Here is a 19106-nt window from a genome sequence, read left to right as displayed (position 1 = left end):
CCCATCCTCCTCCTCATGCACTCACCTACATGCCCTCCTTCCTGCCCCTCTCCATGGAGGGCCCGGAAGAAGTCCTGTGCCTCATTCTCACGCTCTTAGTCTCAGGCCCCAGCCCTAAGGGATCTATGGGGCCCTAGCCCACCCCTCTGGACAGACAGAAGACTGGGTGCCAGGACCTCCCTCCAGGAGGACTGCAGTGGCACTGGCCTCCACCAGGGAGTGCTCCCCTGCTCCTGGGGCACTCCACCTGGTGTGGGCTACTCCACCTGGTGTGGGCTACTCCCTTCCTGTGGACCTCACAGCCCTGCCTTGGATGGCCACCCCCCTCCTCCCCCCCCCCCCCCCCAGCCTCGGCCTCAGGGCCTCAGCCACATTTGCTCTGCAGGCCCTAGGGAGCCCACCGAGGCTGCCCAGCCAGACCCCCGGGCCCCCCCCCTGGGGAGGATGGACCTCTGCCATTCCCATGGTATGGGCCAGCTTTTACTTTTTATCGTGATGTTAAACCTGTAAACCCCACCTATGGGTCACCCTTTGCATTGAACCCCCTCCCTTCACTGAACTCCAGTTCGGGGGTACTTTTGGTGGCCCCATCGCATTTCTGCCTGCCAGGACTTCCTTCTCACTCCTCCCCCTGCCAGAGCGAAGGAGCGATTTTCAAAATTCTGGCCAACAGACAGGACACACCTCGGCGGCTGCAGTTCCCAGCAGCAAACACGAGAGGGCTACTCTGTCTCTTTGCTGGGCGTCCCAGCTCATTCTGGACCGGGGGTATGGATCAGTGTCCTGAGAGTTAACAGAGGTTGTTATGGGGCCTGCCTGGAACCCAACAGGCATTGAGAAGTGCTAAATATTATTTTTAAAGCAGCTGTGTGGATATATAATTCACATGCTATACAATTCACTCATTTAAAATGTGTAATTCAGTCCTGGCCAGTGTGGCTTGGTTGGTTGGACATTGTCCCGTGCACCAGGCGGTTGCTGGCTCAATTCCTGGTCTGGGGATTTATATTTCTTTCTCTCTTTCTCCCTTTCCCTTCCCCTCTCTCTAAAATATCAATGAACTGCTTGGCTGGCATGGCTCAGTGGTTGAGCATTGACCTATGAACAAGGAGGTCACGGCTCAATTACCGGTCAGGGAACATGCCCAGGTTTGGGGCTCGATCCTCAGTGTGGGGCATGCAGGAGGTGGCTGATCAATGATTCCTTCTCATCATTAATGTTTCATTATTCTCTCCCTCTCCCTTCCTCTCTGAAATAAAAAAATATATATTTTTAAAAATCAATAAACTATTCTTAAAAAAATAAAATGTGTGCTTTTTAATACATTCACAGAGTGATGCAACCATCACCCTAAGAAATATATATTTTTTAATGAGAGAGAGGAAGGGAGAGAGATAGAAACATCAATGAGAAAGGGACATCATCGATCGGCTGCCTCCTGCATGCCCCCTCCTAGGGAGCAAGCCTGCACCTGTAATCGGGGCATGTGCCCTGACTGGGAATCGAACTGACGAGCTCTTGATTCCTGGGTCGATGCTCAACTGCTGGGCCACACCAGCCAGGCACCACAATCGATTTTAGAACATTCTTTGTGTAGCCTTCCAGCTCTAAGCGACTAATCTACTTTCTGTCTCTATGGACTTGCCTATTCTAGACATTTCATGCAAACAGAATCATACAATATGTGGCCTTTGTTGTATGGCTTCATCCACTTGGCACAGTGTTTTCAAGGTTCCACATTTTGGCTATTCAACTAGTGCTGCTATGGACATTCAGGTAGTTACTATTATTATTATTTTAAAATTTATTTATTGATTTTTAGAGAGAGAGAGAGAGAGAGAGAGAGAGAGAGAGAGAGAGAGAGAGAGAAACATCAATTTGTTATTCTACTTATTTATGCATTCACTGGTTGTTTCTTGTATGTGCCCCAAATGAGGATTGAACCTGCAACCTTGGTGTATTGGGACATCGCTCTAACCAAATGAGCTACCTGGCCAGGGTCAGGTAGTTATTATTAATGTTACTGGCCTTGTACTCCAAGATAACAAGGCCTGAGCTTCCAGGCCTGGTCTGAGCACAGAGAAGGGACAGAGCCCGGAGGATATTTGTATCAGACTCTTCACAAAAGGAGGCCTGGACAGTAGAGTTAAGAGGGATGGGGAAGCCACCTTCCTATCAGCAGGGAAGCCCAAGGTACATGGTGCTGAGTCAGACACTGGAGAGAGACCGGGACCTCAGTGATCATGGGGCTGGGGACACAGGAGCCAGGAGAGCCCTGGTATGTGTGTTTGTCCGGAGCGGGTGGGCAGTACCAGTGTGATCCAGCCATGGGCTGGCTCTGGGACCCTGGCAGGGACGGGCTGACCTCCTGGTTCACAGGTCGAGGCTCCACCACTGAACCATGCCAGCCGGGCCTGACTGGTCCCTTCTTAGTTTTTCTCTCAACTTTTTATTTTGAAAAATTAAAAAACCACAAGAAAGTTGCAAGATTAGTACAAGGAACATTCATATACCCTTCACCCAGGTTCACCAGTTGTTAACGTTTTGCCACATTTGTGCACACTCTCTTCCCTCCCTGCACACATACTTTTTTTTTCTAAGAGTGACATGAATACACCATGACAATTGCCTGCTCAGTACTTCAGCATGCGTTTCCTAAGAACAGGACATTTTTCATCAGAGGTTCTGGAACATGAGCAGGGCTGAGTACTGAGTCCTGCTGGCAAACTCAATGCCCCTTCACTGCCCAAGCATGAACCAGGAAGGCTCACTGGATGGGGGAGGCTTAGCTTTCTTTTCTTTTCTTTTCTTTTCTTTTCTTTTCTTTTCTTTTCTTTTCTTTTCTTTTCTTTTCTTTTCTTTTCTTTTCTTTTCTTTTCTTTTCTTTCTTTCTTTCTTTCTTTCTTTCTTTCTTTCTTTCTTTCTTTCTTCTTTCTCTCTCTCTTTTCTTCTTTCTTTCTTCTCCCTTGTTTTTTTTTTTAAAATATAATTTTATTGATTTCAGAGAGGAAGGGAGAGAGAGATAGAAACATTAATGATGAGAGAACCATTGATAGGCTGCCTCCTGCACGCTCCCCACTGAGGCTCAAGCCCACAACCTGGGTATGTGCCTTTGACCAGAATCAAACCAGGGACCCTTCAGTCTGCAGGCTGACACTCTGTCCGCTGAGCAAACCGGCTAGGGCCTTTTTCCCCTTTTAAAAATAGACTTTATTTTTGAGAACAGTTTTAGACTTACAGAAAAATTGAGAAGATAGTATGGAGAGTTCTCATATAAACCCCACACCCAGTTTTCCTACTATTCACACCCTATGTTAGCATGGCACATTTGCTTCAATTAATATCCCTGGTCAGAGAAAGAGCTACAGGAACGGCTGAGATTGAGAGTCCTGTCAGCCTGCAGAGATGGCGAAGAACTGGAATGGAGTTGATTGAAAAAAAAAAAAAAAACATTGGTGGTCATCCATGGATGAATTGATGAAGAAAATGTGATATATATATATCTCCTATATCAGTGGTTCTCAACCTTTCTAATGCTGCGACCCTTTAATACAGTTCCTCATATTGTGGTGACCCCCAACCATAAAATTATTTTCGTTGCTACTTCATAACTGTAATTTTGCTACTGTTATGAATTGTAATGTAAGTATCTGTGTTTTCTGATGGTCTTAGGCGACCCTGCTAGTCGTTCTCAACCTGTGGGTTGTGACACAGATATTTACATTACGATTCATTAACAGTAGCAAAATTACAGTTATGAAGTAGCAACGAAAATAATTTTATGGTTGGGGGTCACCACAACATGAGGAACTGTATTAAAGGGCCGCGGCATTAGAAAGGCTGAGAACCACTGTCCTATATAATAAAAGCGTAATATGCAAATCAACCGAACAGTGGAACAACAGGTCGGCGGGGGACAGGGCCGGCGAGCAGGTGGCGCCAGACCAGCCAAGGTGCATGCCAGTGGGCAGAGGGAGGGGATGACGATCGAGGTGGGGGGGGGTGGCGGTGACCAGTGTCAGCGGAGGGGCAATGGGGGGGGGCGAGGCCAGCCCACCCGGTCGCCTCCCGCAGAGGGAGCAGGCCTAAGCTGTCAGTTGGGCATCCCCTGAGGGCTCCTACACTGCAAGAGGGCGCAGGCTGGGCTGAGGGACACCCCCCACCCCGAGTGCACGAATTTTTGTGCACTGGGCCTCTAGTATATATATATGTAGTGGAACACTAATCAGCAATAAAAAAAGAATAAAATCTTGCATCTGCAACAACATGGATGAACCTAGATGGTATTAAGTTAACTGAAATAAGTCAGACAGAGGTAGACAAATACCATATGATTTCACTTACACGTGGAATCTAAAAAACAAAACAAACAAATAGACAAAGTAAAATAGAAATAGACCCACAGACACAGAGAACAAACTGATGGTTGCCAGAGGTGGTGGGGTGGAGGAGAGGGATTGGGTAAAAAAGGTAAAAGGGAATAAGAGGTACAAATTTCCAGTTATAAAATAAGTAAGTCACAGGGATGTGGTATACAGCACAGGGAATGTCAATAATATAATAACTTGGTACGGTGACAGATGACTTACGTGGTGACCACACCGGAAGGTATATAAATGTTGAATCATTATGTTGTATAACTGAAACTAATATAATATAGACTTCTGGGGTTTGCCCCTGGCCTGTCAACTATACTTTAATTTAAAAAAAAGAAAAAAGAAACATGGAACCCTTGTTGCACACTTAGGAATGTGGTGGGAGCTTCATATGGCCTGTAGGTGGGAAGGCCTGGCCTGGGTGGGCAGCTGTAGAGTGATGCTGAGGGGTAGTGACACCAAGCCAGTGGCAGCTGGCCAGCCCCTAGGCATCTCCAGTTCCCACAGCCCAGTTGGAGAGAGAAGCAGGGAGTGTGCAAAGTGAGGGAGGGAGGGAGGGTGTGATTGAGTGCTGGGGGTGAGTACTTAGGCACATGTCAAAAGTTTAAACCGGCAGGTTAAGCCCTGCTATAAAGAGAACATGAAAACTAAAAAAGTTCAAACCTAACCACAAACTGAATCAGAACAAATGTGGCTGCTCCAGGCCTGGCCCCACCTTCTGCTCCCAGCTGATGGAACAGGTAGGGGTGGGGTGTGCCCCTCCTTGGGACTAGTCTGATCTAGAGCTGTAAGCCAGCAGTGAGGGCTGCTGGCCAGGCTGGGTCAGTGGGTGCATCTGGCATTAAGGCAAAAATCTGGCAGCTGGACTTTTGGGCCCCAAGAAGTCAAGGGGTCAGAATCGGTGTGTGTCAGGAATGAGCGTGGGTGGTGTCCACCCATCCATGCAGGGAGGGATGGAGCAGGAGGGAGGCTGGAGGCCTGGAAGGCCGGGCCTGGGGGCCTCTGCTCCAGGAGCGAGGGTAATATAATCTCTGAGTCACCTGGGGCTGGGGCATGGATGATCCCCAGACTTCTGGGGTTTGCCCCTGGCCCGTCACCACTGACTCACTGGCTGCCTGCCTGGCAGTCCCCTGATCAGCTGCTGGTTTCTCTCTCCCTCTTGGTGTGTCATGGAGGCAGCTTCTCTGTACGCTGTCGTCATCAGGTGTATGCCCTGCCCAGGCTTCTTGGAGGAAAAGGGTGCCGGGTTCCAGGATCCTCGGAGGCTATCACCAGAGGGGTAAAGAGGAAGCAGGTTGGGGTGACCCCACCCCTTGTCCTGGCTCTGCCCACTAGAGACCAGGTCTCTGCTGACCCAGGGGCCAGTGAGCTGGCTGCTCTGGGGGGTCCTGGGTCAAGATGAGCCCTCAGCGAAGCCCCACCTCTTCTGTTCTGAGGCTCCATCGTCCAACCAAAAGCAGGGCAGCCCTCCTATCAGTTCTCCTAGAATCAACCTGCCACACTGGTCCAGGCACCGCCCCACAGGTCATAGCTGGCCAGGCCTGTCCTTGCTCAAAGCCTGTCCATGGCTCCCCCGTGCCTCCAACTCTTGGCCTGGGCACTTGAGGCCTTTCCTGCTGTGCCCAACTTGCTTTCCAGGCCAGCTCCACCCCCTGCCCAGCTCCAGACCCCTCCGAGGCCCCTTCGGCCCTTTGCCACTCCCCGTTTTGGAGAACTCTTTCTTCATCAACTTCTAAGCTTTTACTTACCCTTCAGGTCTCCTCTTCCCCTGCCACCTCCTCCAGGAAGCCTGCCTGGGCCTCAGGTGGAGCTGTTTCCTCTCCAGAGTTCACACAGAGCTGGCTTCTCTGGTGTCAGGAATTGTCTATTTAGATGGTGAGGGAGGGGCTCGAGGGCAGGCGCCAGTCTTATTCCCTGCCGAGCTCCATGCCCAGCCCTGGGCCTGGCCCAGTGCAGGTCCTCAGCACATCCTTGGTGAAAGAATGAAAGAAGAAACAAGTGAAGAGTAATGAATGAGAGCGTGGGTGTAGAGGAAAAGCCCCAGCGTCAGGGACTTCCCTTTTTTTGGTTATTATTCTGGTGGCCCTGGAATGTCACATCAGCAAGCAGAGCCTTAGTTTTCCCATCTCTGAAACGTGAATGATAAAGCCCTACATGGTTTTGCGGTAAGATCAAAATGACTTATTTTAACACGAAGGCACCTCGCCAAGTGCCTGGCCCATAGCAGGTGCTCTAAAAACGTGTGCTAACCAACGACTGAGAGAGGGTGAAAGGACGCCTCCCTAGCTGGGGAGGGGGGGTGGGCTGGGCAGACCTGACTGTGCCATCAGATTGGAAGGTCCTCAGGGCTCTCCTGGCCTTCAGGGCTCTCCTTCCACTGCGTCTGGAAAGTTGAAGATGTTAGGTCGAGGCAGGGGGGAAGTCCACAGCCATACAAGCATCCGCAAGGTAGATGGTGACAAAGATAACTGGCGCCTTCCTAGACCCTTGCCATCCTTCCCAGACCCCTGCCCGAGGCAGGAATTCCACACCTCTCATGCCCTCCACCCTCCCCTCACTAAACAGCTGTATAAAGGAAGTACCTATGCCCCCCTTTTGGGCGCCAACTTCCCTGGCCCACTCTCGGACCCGTGAGTTTCGCCCGGGAGCGCAAGATTAAAACCTCCCCCCTTTCCATCGCCTGGACTCTGTGTCTTGTTTCCTGCGTCGCAAACCTTTCAGAAGACACGACCATCAGAGAAGAGGACTGCCCTGGAGTGAGGTAGGGGGAGCAGGGAGTGGGGTAGGTGGGAAGGAGGTCTCATGTCTGGGGCCCGGGATGGACCTCTCTGAGAACTAGGAGTGGCCTGGGAAGGGCTGGGCAGCTGGGTGGGATGGTGAGGACAGCCAAGGTCATGGATGAATACAGGGCTTTTGAAACCACCAGACAGAAGCTGAAATTGGATGCACTCAGTCCCATCCTCTCTTTAAGTCTCCTCCCCTTTCACCTGTCTGAGCCCCTCTCAAAGCCCCTTCACTGAGCTCCCAACCCCTCACTCAGCTGTTCCCTCTCCCTGAACGCATGTCCTGTCCTTCTGTCCTGTCCCCAGAGGCCCCTGTCAGCCTGGACGGTGCGACTCCAGCCAGCAGGCAGTAGTGTGGCCTTGCTTCTGTTCCTTGGAGACTCCCCAGCTGTGGCCACCCCACCTCCACCTTCTCCCTCAGCCCACGTGGGGCCCAGCTTGGGGGCAGCACCGGCTCAGCCAGTCTGGCCAGCTGGGCGGCCAGGCCTCCTATGTAATCAGGTCTGCCATTACCCAGTCTGGGGCCAAGTGAGAGGAAGGCCACGGGGCTGGCTGCTGGCTGAGGCTCCGGGGCTACTTGCTTAGCCTAAGACCCCGGACCTCTACTCCTGAGCCCAGGGCCCGTGGCTTCCTAGAGCCTGTGCTGGGCCTGCCGGGCCCCTTGTGAAGGAGGCCAGAGGAATCTCAGTGGCCGGAGAGCCCAGCTCCCGGTCTGAACGGAGCTTCCCAGAACCTGGGAGGGAGGTGTCATCCTCCTTACCCAGATGGGGACGTTGTTGAGAGAGTTTAATTCTATTGCCCAATGTCACCTAATTGGAAGTGGCGGAGCTGGGACTGAATCCAGGGAGGACTGGGGTTATTTCAGAGGAGAGCCACAAAGGAGTCACCACATCCTCCCGTAGATTCTAGAAGTCCCAGCCTGGGCCCAGCCCTTCCCATCGCTTCCAGAGCCAGGCAGGAGGTGGCCGGTCCATACCAGCAGGTCTGAAAATCTGAAGCTGACTGCCTGTTTGCTATGAGATTCCAGGAGATCCTCCTTCGGAACAAGTCAGGGAGATGGCTCTGAAGCGACCCGGTGACACATTCTTTACACTCACAGACGATTATGACAACCCCTTGCAAATTATTTACTGAAATTAATTTTTTTAAAACATCTTGGCATTGTCACTGGTTAAAAAAGAACAGGATTTTAACTTGTGTCTGTGGTCTGAGATGTTAGTGAACTTCTGCAAAAATAAATAGTTTTGGACCAACTTCCAGCTAGACTAATTTTTTAGCTGAGAGTGAGACTGCTTCCCCCCGCTCCCCCAATTTTATAAAGATATCACCCTGGTTGGTAGCTCAGTTGGTTAGAGCATTATTCCTATACACCAAGGTTTTGAGTTCAATCCCCGGTCAGGGCACATACAAGAATCAACAAATGAATGCATAAATAAGTGGAACAAGAAATCAGTGTTTCTCTCTCTGCCTCTCCCTTCTGCTCTCTCTAAAACTCAATAAAATTTAAAAAAGATATTTATTATATCTTTAAATATATTTGTAATATTTATTTCCTTCTGGTATTATAAGGATCAAAACATTATATCTGGTGGGGAGGAATAACTTTAAGTTGGCACTGGCTCCCCTGGCCCTAGTCTTCCATTCCCAGAAGATAAAGAATAAAGTTCTGGAGACCTGAATCTACTCGGTCACTCCCTTACCTCTCAGAGGGGTCCATCCCAGGCCCCAGACAGGAGACTTCCTTCCCACCCTGCTCCCTGCTCCCCCTACCTCACTTCAGGTTCTGAGGTTCCTCTGGCTACCCTGGGGTGGTCTGGCAGGCCCATCACTGGCTCTGGGCTCAGGGCTGGATGGGGGAATTTATTTGCACCTTTCCCAGGGACACCCAAGGAGCTGAGTGCAGGGCACGGAGGTGTGTGCTGTGCTGTGATCAGGATTTGGCTGAGCCCCAGGGGCTCTGGGGACAGGGGTCCGAGAAGTCCTAACTCTCACCTGGTGTGAGCAGGACCAGAGCCGAGGGGTGGCTGCTTTGTGACTCAAACTGAGCTCCTTCCTCCTCATGATACTAAAACATTTTCAGCTCACAAAGCATTTTCACATCCTCCTCTCATTTCACATCTGCCTTAGATAGGGAGGGGTGGTCATGTCCTTATTTTACACGGGAAAGTGAGGCTCTGAAATGGCACTGGCTTCTCTGAGATCACAGGGCTGATAAGATGGCTATGGGGTGGGCAGGGATGGGTGCCCCGGTCTGTGGGAGAGAGAGCTGTCCTGGGTAAAACCCAGCATGCATGATACAGTTCCATTGGCATATGACTATGCAGTGTATGTTGGCAGAAAGAAAAAGAAATACGTGCTAAGCCTGCCCCCTCTGCCCCAGAGCAAAGGTGATGGATGGCAGACACATTATAAAGTAAAAGGTTGTCTGCGCTGTTGGGAGGCCAGGCTCAGGGAGCCATAGTGAGGGTAGGAAAAATGTCTTGGCTTGGCTGGTATTTTTCCTGCAGGTGGGTGGGACCCAGCCAGTGTGGCTCCTGTAATAAATCAAGCATCAACAATTGTCTCTCCAGCTCCATTCATGTGCAGAGCTGCTCACGGCTCCCCGGACTCCCTCCTGCACCTCCTTTACACCTGAGCTCCCCACAGACTTCCCCTGGCCTGGGCCTGCCCTTTGCCTTACCCCTTCGGCACCTGCCCTCCCCTGGCCTCTGTCCCTCCCCCACACCTGCTGTGCTTGGCTGGGCTGAGCAGGGAAGGACAGCTTCTTAGTCACTTCTGTTGGGCCACAGGTGAAAAGTTATAGGGCCTGCATGCTTCCCCTCCCCCACTCCTGCTTTTCCAAGTGTCAGTTGGCTGTGTCCCAAGAGAACAACAGCAGGAAGTGCGGGATGGGGGAGGATGTTCTGGCCATCTGGCCAACTCCCTTCTGCAATCAGAAAGCTTGAAGGGCTGGGACAACAGATAAGGAACACCTGGGTAAGGTGCCCACCACATCCTGGGCGAGCCCCTGCCGTCCCAGTTTACCCATCGGTGCAAAGGCAGTAAGATTCCCTGCCCTGCTTACCGACAGGGAGGCTGTGATGAAGTCATTGCAGGAAATTACTTATTGTCCATCTTGAAGGGCAGTTATCTCTGCTGTTCAGCTCACATGCCTCAGTGTGTACTGTTCCTCAGACCTTGTACGGTAAACCCTGGGAGGCGTGGTCCAGGTAGAAACCATCTGTTTGTGTTGGTGTGTGTTCTGGTGTGTGTGTGTGTGGGGGGGGAGGTGTGGGGAGTGGGGAAAGGCGCTGGGAATGTGGAGACTGACTTCTGCATGACTGACCACCTGGAGCATTAACTGAGCACCTACTATGAGTCAACGCCCGTGGGAGCTCTGAGGTGGAGTCAGTTATTGCTTGTGTCCTCCAGGAGCCCCCAGCCTCATAGGGGGGACACGATAGAAGACCTCAACCCCCTCATTATGCTAGATTGTCCCAGCCAGCCTTGCGGTTCATCCGGTGTCTCAAGGGCCTCCCTTGTGCGGAGGGCTCACCGATGGTTTCAATCCAAATCACGCATGCTTACTGGTCCTCTGGCAGGAAGCTCAAGGCCCTCACGTCTCACCAGAATCAGTCACCCCTGGGTGCCATGCAAGATGCTGGGCAACGCCGGGTGCTCAGGGATACAGTAGAGCCCTGGCCCCCGAGGCGTCCTTCCCCACGTCCCCTCAGCAAGCTGGAGAAGAGAAACATGCTGTGGCCATGTAGATCAGGGGTTCCCTGGATCCAGCTGGGATGGACCTCAGATACCCTCTCACCCCTACAGTGCTCCCTTCCTCTAGGCCCCTTAAGCCCCCTGCCTTGAACCAGGTCCTTCCTGATCCTGGATTCCCTGCCCCGTTTTACCTCCACCCTGTCCCAGAGACACCGTTCTAAAAGGTGTGTGGAATCCTCCAGCTGGCACCCAGTGCCCTGGCTCATCCTGTGCTTCTGTGTACAGCCCTGGGGCTTAGAAAGCAGAGGTTTTGGGCCCTTTCACTCGAGCCCCTCCCCCACACCCTCAGACTCTGTCAGACTGGATTCCGCGTTCCCACAACATTTTCCTACCTTGGGGTACCTTTGCTCTTGATGTTCTCTCTCCCCGGATGTCCTCCTCCACCCAGTTCTGCGGCCTTGCACAACTCCAGGGGGACCCATTCATGACGCTTTCTGTCACCAGAGCCCTCCACAGTATAACCCAAGAAATCAGCGCCCCTTCCCTGTCAAGCCTCCTCCTCGGAACCCCACCTCCACCCTGGTCTGAGTTTTCTCTCCCTTTGAAGTCTCACGGAACTTTGCTCCCATCCAGGACTGCTCTGTGTGTCTTCACAGAGTAAACACCCATTTGCTGGGCTGAGGTCCCCGGGGTCTGGCCCATGGCTTGCTCTTGGTGACTTCCTCTACCCAGTTCTGGCCAAGCAGGGTCAGCCTGGCAGGAAGGAAGCCCACTGGCTGAAATTTCCACGTGTGTGTGTGTGTGTGTGTAGGCTTCCTTCTCTCTTTGGCCAAAATGGCATCACTTCCAAGCCCCCCAAACCTGGCAGGGCTGGGAAGCCAGTGGTGACGGTGTGAGATGGGGAGGGTGGGTGATGGACCAGGGTTCCTGGCCCCCCAGCTCCTCATTCCCCAAGCTGACCTCATTAGGTCAATGTGGAGATTACAGTGAGGCAAACTCACGGTCAATGAGTAGTGATCAGGCCATCAATGCAGGTGATAAGGACGCAACAACCGTAATCAAAGCGGGGCTGCTCTGACTTTCCTAGGACTTCATTCTCACCTGCATCCTTCCTGAGGGTCACCACCCCAGTCCCACCAACCGAGCCCGGAATGAGGGAGCCCCGGGGTGTGGGAACCCTGGTCTTCAGGTCCCAAACCTTGCCCCCCTGCTCTGTGCAATTCCAGGTGCCGGGGAGCTATGACTCAGTGTCTGACCTCAGCATGGGGGAGAGGGCAGTTTCCTATGAGATTGTGACTCAGGGGCCCAGAGCTGGGGAGGTAAAGTGCCTTTGTTGGCCTGGGCTCAGGAATCCAGAGAAACTGGTCAGGGAAAGGCCCCAGGGACTGAAACCCCTCCCTCTATCCCCGCCCCTCCACAGAGCAATATAACCGCCCCAAGCTCCAGCGTGAGTGCGAGTAGCAGCTGTCGGCTGGAAGGAACTGGTCTGTCTGGTCACACTCCCTGAGCTGGCGTCCGACTCCTGGGAGAGACATTCGTAGCTGCTCCGACTGCCTTCGCCTTGGACTCGCAGTGAGGCCTCCCTGTGGACACCGAGTGTCCATCCTCAGCACTTGGATTTCTACAGCGCCCAGGGCCAGATCCCCAAAGACTTCCAGGTCCTAGACCCCAGCAGACGCGGAACGATGGCCTCCATGGGGCTTCAGGTGATGGGCATTGCGCTGGCCGTGCTGGGCTGGCTGGGCGCCATACTGAGCTGCGCGCTGCCCATGTGGCGGGTCACGGCCTTCATCGGCAGCAACATCGTCACATCGCAGACCATCTGGGAGGGCCTGTGGATGAACTGCGTGGTGCAGAGCACCGGCCAGATGCAGTGCAAGGTGTACGACTCTATGCTGGCGCTGCCGCAGGACCTGCAGGCGGCCCGCGCCCTCATCGTCATCTGCATCGTCGTGGCTGTGATAGGCGTGCTGCTGTCCGTGATGGGTGGCAAGTGCACCAACTGCGTGGAGGACGAGAGCAGCAAAGCCAAGATCATGATTGTGGCGGGCGTGGTGTTCATGCTGGCCGGCCTGCTGGTGATGGTGCCCGTGTCCTGGACGGCCAACACCATCATCCGAGATTTCTACAACCCGCTGGTGGCCTCCGGTCAGAAGCGGGAGATAGGGGCCTCCCTCTACGTGGGCTGGGCGGCTGCCGGCCTGATGATGCTTGGCGGGGCCCTGCTCTGCTGCAACTGCCCACCCCGTGCTGACAAACCCTACTCAGCCAAGTATTCTGCCGCCCGCTCCGCCCCCGCCAGCAACTACGTGTAAGGTGCCACTGCTCAACTCTGTTGACTTTGTTTCTCCCTGGACTGAGCTCAGCGCAGCTTGTAACCCCAGGATGGCCCTGCCGTGGCCCGCAGGCTGCTGGGGGATGGGCAAGCAGGGACTGAGACAGGACATTGGCCAGCAGCCCTCAGCCCCTTCTGGCCCTCTCGGATACCTTCCTAAGGCCTCCTCTACACTCCGAGGACGGACTGAAAGACTTCCTAGCCACCTTCCTCTGAATGGATATGAACACGGGGGCCGGGGAGGGGGTAGGGGGGGGGCAGCAAACGGGCATGGCAGTGGAGCGGGGAGCTGACTCTTGCTGGCCAGGACGGCTCAGCCCTGACTCTACTGGGGATCTCCGACTGGGTGCCCTGCCAATGCCCGTGTTGGCCACTGTTCTTTGATCGTCCCCACTCCCTCCAAGTGCCTTCTGTGGAAACCCTGTGGCCATGAGAATGGCTGGGGCCTCACCCACCCACCTGCCTACGGAGCAGAGTTGACGGACGGGTTTAGAAGGGAGGGGTGAAGGTGCTACAAACTGGTTTGGGTAGTGGTGGGGGAGGGGGCTGTAGAGGCAGCCCTGGCTGCCCACCCTGTATCCTCAGTGGCTTCAGCAGGAGAACCCTGGGCCCCTTGAAACTGGCCACTTCGGTCTGCCAATGTCAAGGTCACTGGCTGGCCTGGGGAAGGCAGAGGAACAGTCTTACTCTGGCCTTCATCCTGGGGCTTTTTCCTGCCTCCTCTGTGGTTTGTTTTGTAATATAAGATCTATTTGTCACGGTAATTACTATTATTTTCTACAATAAATGAGACCTGTGCACAGGAAGACTCTGTATGTTTCTGATTTCAGCTGTGGGTGGGCAGGGCAGGGGGTGGAGGGGGTCAGCGAGGGGTAGGACCACAGTGTCTAGCCTGGTTGGGAACTTAAAAAACTGGTTTCGTAAAAACAAACAAACAAAACTTGGAACTGGCCTGACCTTTGTAATCACCTTGTTCAAGCCCTTCAATTATTAGCGGGTGAAGCCCATATACAGGAAAGTGTGTGCCCAGAACCCTGGTGAGGTGTTGGGGACTTTAGGAGGGAGGGCGGACATCCAGACCTAGTGAAAGGGCCGCCTGTTCTCTCCGTTTGTCCCAACTTAGTCTGGGCAGCCGGGCTGGTCTGCTCACTCTTCCTCCTGGCGTTTGCTTAGGCTTTCCCTGCCTTGGGCCTGGAATGTCCTTTTTCCTTTCCCCACCCCTCTGGATCCTGCTCATCCTGAAGGCCCAGCTCGGAGCCTCCTCCCCCGCTGAAGCCTCCCCACCTGCTTGGAGGAATGATTACCAGCCCTGTTCATAGGGCAACCTCCAAGCCTCACCCTGAGTTCCGATCTCTTTGGAGATAAAGAAACCCAGTCCTGGACATGTGAAAGCGTTTGGCCAAGGCCCAGAGGCAGGCGTGCAGGTTTCCTGTTTGGTGAGTTAGAGGTGAGAGGGCCCATCAGCCTGGGAAGAGTCATCAAGTCCCATCTTTGGCCCTATCGGGTCTGGCTCAGGGACAACCGGGGTTGGAGCCTCTTTTCACTTCTGTCCTCCACAGGGACGATGTCACTCTTTCCCTGGGTGAGAGAACTGCAGAGTCAGAATCCTGTTGCCCCTTCTGGGACTCATTTAATAGGCAGAGCTTTCCTGAGAAGCGGGGTTGGTGCAGTGGCCCGTTTTACAGATGAAGTACAGAAGGCCCGAGGACGGGCCTGGATGAAGTCACCTGGAAGGTCAGAGGCCAGTTAGGGGCTGAGCACTGGGCCTTCCTCCCTCAACCTGGGCCACCTGCCGCTTTCGGTAGAGGTAGACAATGCCAGAGATGAAGCCATCACCGTCAGAAGTGCCAGGCACCACCTCCAGCTCGGTGGTAGCCAGTTCCCACCGGTCCACAGGCCAGGCCACCAGGCGCTCCCACTCCCTGGCCTGCTCCAGCTTGTCCAGGGTGGCCTCCAGGGCCTCCTTGTATTGAAGGTTGGAGGGGTTGGTCCTGGTGGTCAGACACACCAGCCCACCTGGGGAGGGATGGGGGGGAAGGGAGGTGAGAGGCCGGAGCCAAAGTTCCAGGTTAGTGGTCCCCTTTCCTACTGGCTCATGTCCCCAAGGGTGCCTTCAAGGACATGAGTTCTCCTAGCTTACCCCCAGGCCAGCCTTTTCCTATCTCCAAGCCTTTGGGGCTCACCATTTCCACCTTCAGGAATCACCTCTGCTTCTCCAGCTTGAATGCCTCCTATGTACCCTTTAGGGTCCAAGTATCCTTTATGCTGGGAATTCTTATTTCTCTGGACAGAGGGGGCTCCATCCTCACCACTCACCCAGCGCCTCTGCTGGAGGATATGGCTGTGTCTGGAGGCACAGGAAGGAAGCACATGGCCTTGGACATGTCCCTTCACCTCCCTGAGTCTCAGTTTCTCGCTTGCAGCGTGGGGTTCATTAATTACCCTGTCTCAGAAAGGCCAGTGCAGTCAGTAAGCACTGGCTGCATGAATGAATGATTTCACCCCTTCAAACCTTTTCGGGGTACCCACAGCATGCCCAGTGCAGGCTCGGATACACTTAGATACTGGTGTCCGAAAGATTTCCTGGAGGAAGGGGCGAGGAGAAGCAGGGCTTGCTGGTGGAGAGGGGCTGAGAGGAAGGACTCTGATGGGGGAGCCTGTGCGATGTGGGCAGGCAGACAGGGCTCTGGCCAGCTGAGGGGTCTGGTAAGCACAGGCTGGGCTCTGAGGCCTGGTCTTTACGGGTTCAGGCAATGGGAGTTTCCTGTCCTGAGCCCAATCACTACCTCTTTCTCTGACCCCACACCAATGTCCCTACACCTGTCAGCCTCCATGGTTCCGAGGCCTGCCCAGACCTGCCCAGGCTTAGCCACAGCCTGTGCTGCGGCCCCTCCAGGGAGATGCAATCTTGCTGTGACAGGGGAACCTTTGGGGATTCCTGGTCCTGTCTTGCAGCCACGTCAGGGCCTCATGACCCTCAGACTCCACTCTGCCTGTAACTTCACTTAGGCTGTGTCCCTGTGTGGACTGCTCCTACTCCCCATCCCAGCCCTGGTCTTTCTCCCCTGGGCCCTACTGAAGATGTAGCCCAAGTGTTTGGGGAGCAGGGACGTGGTGGGTTGGTGATGGAGCCCAGAGGGCAGGGTGTATTCTTTCTCCTCAGGGCAGAGGCCGGCACAGGGCAAGACACATAGTAGCATGCATTAGCCCCATTTCACAGAGGAGGAAACTGAGACCAGGAAAGAACGACTCATCTAACAGTCATCCATGAGTTAGTGAGGAAGCTGGAAGATGAGGGAACTGAACTGAGACTTCAAGCCAAGGCTAAAGCCAAGGCCTTAGATATATTATTTCACCCAATTATCACGGTAATCCTATTAGAAAGGGCCTATGCCTACAGAGAGGTGAGTGGAGTTACTCCTGGTTGCCTAATGAATAAGAGGCAAGGAGGCCGCTTGTCTGCCCTGCTTGTTTGCCTGGGTCAGCATTCAGCAGCTGGTGGCTGGGATGTTAGGCGAGGCTGTGTGACCCTAGGCGAGACCATGCCACTTGGTTGGCCTCAGGAATTCTGAGGCTTGAGTCTTTGGGTGTGGAGAGGGGAAGGTGTGTGGGGGGTTGGTCGGGCTGCTTCTCACCTGGCTTGGTAACTCGCAGGAGCTCAGGTATCGCACTACAGGGCACCTGGCCGTCACTGAGGGCGCCCACCATCAGCACTGCGTCGTAGGTCCCTGTGTGAAGAGTGCAGACGTGGTGTGGTGGTTTGTCTTCGGTGTGGCCTCAGACTACCTTGGAGGATGGTATCCATGGTGGGTTTGGGGAGGGACCAGGCCAACCTCTAGTGTCTGCAGGACCCAGATCCCGTGGGGGGATATGGCAGGTTAGCCCAATTCTGGTCCGAGGTCAGATCATGGGACGGAGAGCTCAGAGAGGGGCTCACGGGACCTCAGAGGGGGTCTTAGTGAGGCACTGGGGGGCTCAGAGGGGAATGAAGGCTCAGCAGAGAAGGGGGCTCATGGAGAGCTCAGCAAGGGGGATGGAAACGTGGCAAGAGAAGTACCTTCAGGGCTGGGCAGAGGCTCCTGGCCCAGGGTGCAGAGGCTGAGGCGCTGGTAGAGGCCGCGGGCCCGGGCCTGCTCCAGCATCCCTGAGCTCCCGTCCACTCCATGCAGCCGGAGGAAGCCTCGAGCCTGCAGCTGGGGTGGGCGGGCTGTCACAGTTCACACCTGCCACCTCCCAGAGGGGTCCCTGCACCTTAAGGAGAGCAGTGGGCTCTGCAGTGGATGTAGCCCAAGTGTTTGGGAACCAGGGAGTCTGGGGCCAGGGTGGCAAGAAATTTGAGCAAGTGGGGGCTTCAAAGAGGGCAGGGGATCTGGGCAGGCCTCACCTCGGCAGCCACCAGTCCGGTGCCACAGGCCACATCCAGGATCAGGGCGGCTTGGGGTGGGCCTGGAAGGGCTTGGGTGAGGCAGTCCACTGCAAGGCTGGGGGCACGGTACTGCAGGGCAGCCACATCCTGGGGACAGAGCGCTGAGCTGACTACCACCCTGTGTCCTAGTGTTTGAGGGGCCTCAGTGTGGGGTGGTCTAGGAGTCAGCCAGGCTAAGCTGTGTGTGTGTGTGTGTGTGTGTGTGTGTGTGTGTGTGTGTGTGCACGCACCCATGCTCTGGTCGCTGGGCCGCTGGGACTGCAGTGAGCGGAGACAGGCATGAGGTGCTATCCTCTCAGCCCACTGCTTGCTGAGACCTGCTCTGCTGGCCAAGGCAGTGCTCTGTGCTTAGTCCACAGTGGCCCTTCAATGGCACCTCCTTAGGCAGGCAGTCCTTCCGCCTGGGCTGCAGTCCCAAAGTGGGGAGGGAGGTCTTGGCCCCTGATCTCTAGGGGCTGCCCTTGTGGAGTGATGGGGCTGGTCAGAGGGCAGGCGCAGGGCTGAGGTGGGTGGGCAGAAGAGGGGGCAGTTCGAGAGGGAACCCGACTGCAAGGTTGTGCCCAGGTCTCACTTCATTCTCACAAGCCGCCCTGGGGTGCAAGGGTATCTATTCCCGGTGTACAGATAGGTAAACTGAGGCTGGGCGAGCAAGGGAGGCGGAGGACCCCGGCGGGTTTACCTGATCATAGTCCGAAGCCCAGCGGTCATAAAAGTGCAGCTTCTGGGCCAGGTCGGTGATGCCATGCGAGGCCCCGACCCGCGCCCGCACCTTGGACAGGCTTCCGCCCTCCTCCTGAGCCATCCTCCTGCTGGGAAAAGGCCTCCGTATCCTGAGGTCCAGCGCAACCTCCACCCCCCACCTCTCCCCTCCGCCTGGCATAGCAGAGGCTCTCCAGGCACCGCACACGCCCATTCCACAGGCGGGGACACTGAGCAGGGAACGGACACCTGCGGTTCAGGGCTGGAGAAGGGGTTCCGGCAGCGGGAGGGCGGGCCTGCTCGGACCCCCGCAGCCGTGAGCGGGTTTCCAGGGCCAAAGGTCTCTCCGGCGGTGGGGAGAGTGAAGGGGGGGCGGTCAGAACTTACCTCCGCTCGGACCGCGGGGAGGCGGGGCGCTGGAACTCCCAGCGGGTCTGCGTGCTAGCCTGGCCCCGCCCCCGCCGCCCGCGATTGGCTGTCTTCTAAGAAAAACTACCCAATCAAAAAAGTCGCTGGCAGTCCGCCCCTCCACCATCAGCCAATGGGCTCAAAGTTTTGGCCCGCCTCCAGCCTAGTAAGACTCATTTGCGATATTTTCTTGGTGGCTGAGTAGGTGGGTTTCCGGTTGCCCTCGGCTCCGACGTCCTGTGTGCTTCCTAAAAAGCCATGAGCTTTTAGTGGGAGCCCCTGACTTCTCAGGGCTGAGAGACGGAGCCAACAACAAGCAAAACTGGAGCCGGACCTCGCCCCCAGGGTGGCCATTATCACTGATCACATCCCCTGGCATATCA

General features: G+C 54.8%; 2 protein-coding genes across 4 annotated transcripts; one reads left to right on the top strand and one right to left on the bottom strand.

Moving 5' to 3' along the window:
• Nucleotides 1-12295: 12295 nt before the first annotated feature.
• Nucleotides 12296-13996, top strand: CLDN4 (claudin 4). The gene has a single exon (XM_079782996.1). The coding sequence runs from the start codon at nucleotides 12541-12543 to the stop codon at nucleotides 13168-13170; it is 630 nt and encodes a 209-aa protein (XP_079639122.1). The 5' UTR covers nucleotides 12296-12540; the 3' UTR covers nucleotides 13171-13996.
• Nucleotides 13997-14095: 99 nt separating this feature from the next.
• On the bottom strand, nucleotides 14096-18734 carry METTL27 (methyltransferase like 27). Of its 3 annotated transcripts, none has more exons than XM_079782969.1 (6): nucleotides 18703-18734; nucleotides 18296-18425; nucleotides 17575-17703; nucleotides 17248-17383; nucleotides 16826-16918; nucleotides 14096-15206 (listed from the first exon to the last, which is right to left on the bottom strand). In XM_079782969.1, exons 2-6 carry the CDS (start codon nucleotides 18416-18418, stop codon nucleotides 14926-14928), a joined length of 762 nt encoding a protein of 253 aa, XP_079639095.1. In that variant the 5' UTR covers nucleotides 18419-18425; nucleotides 18703-18734; the 3' UTR covers nucleotides 14096-14925. The 3 variants fall into 3 exon arrangements, with proteins under 3 accessions (XP_079639095.1, XP_079639096.1, XP_079639094.1); XM_079782970.1 differs by lacking the exon at nucleotides 18703-18734 and adding an exon at nucleotides 18565-18583; XM_079782968.1 differs by lacking the exon at nucleotides 18703-18734 and having other exon boundaries at nucleotides 18296-18691.
• Between the last annotated feature and the right edge of the window lie 372 nt (nucleotides 18735-19106).

This window comes from Cnephaeus nilssonii, assembly GCF_951640355.1.
Source record: "Cnephaeus nilssonii genome assembly, chromosome: 2".
Lineage (NCBI taxonomy): Eukaryota > Metazoa > Chordata > Mammalia > Chiroptera > Vespertilionidae > Cnephaeus > Cnephaeus nilssonii.
Note: the sequence above shows the minus strand (reverse complement) of the source record. Positions and strands in the feature narration are given on the sequence as shown.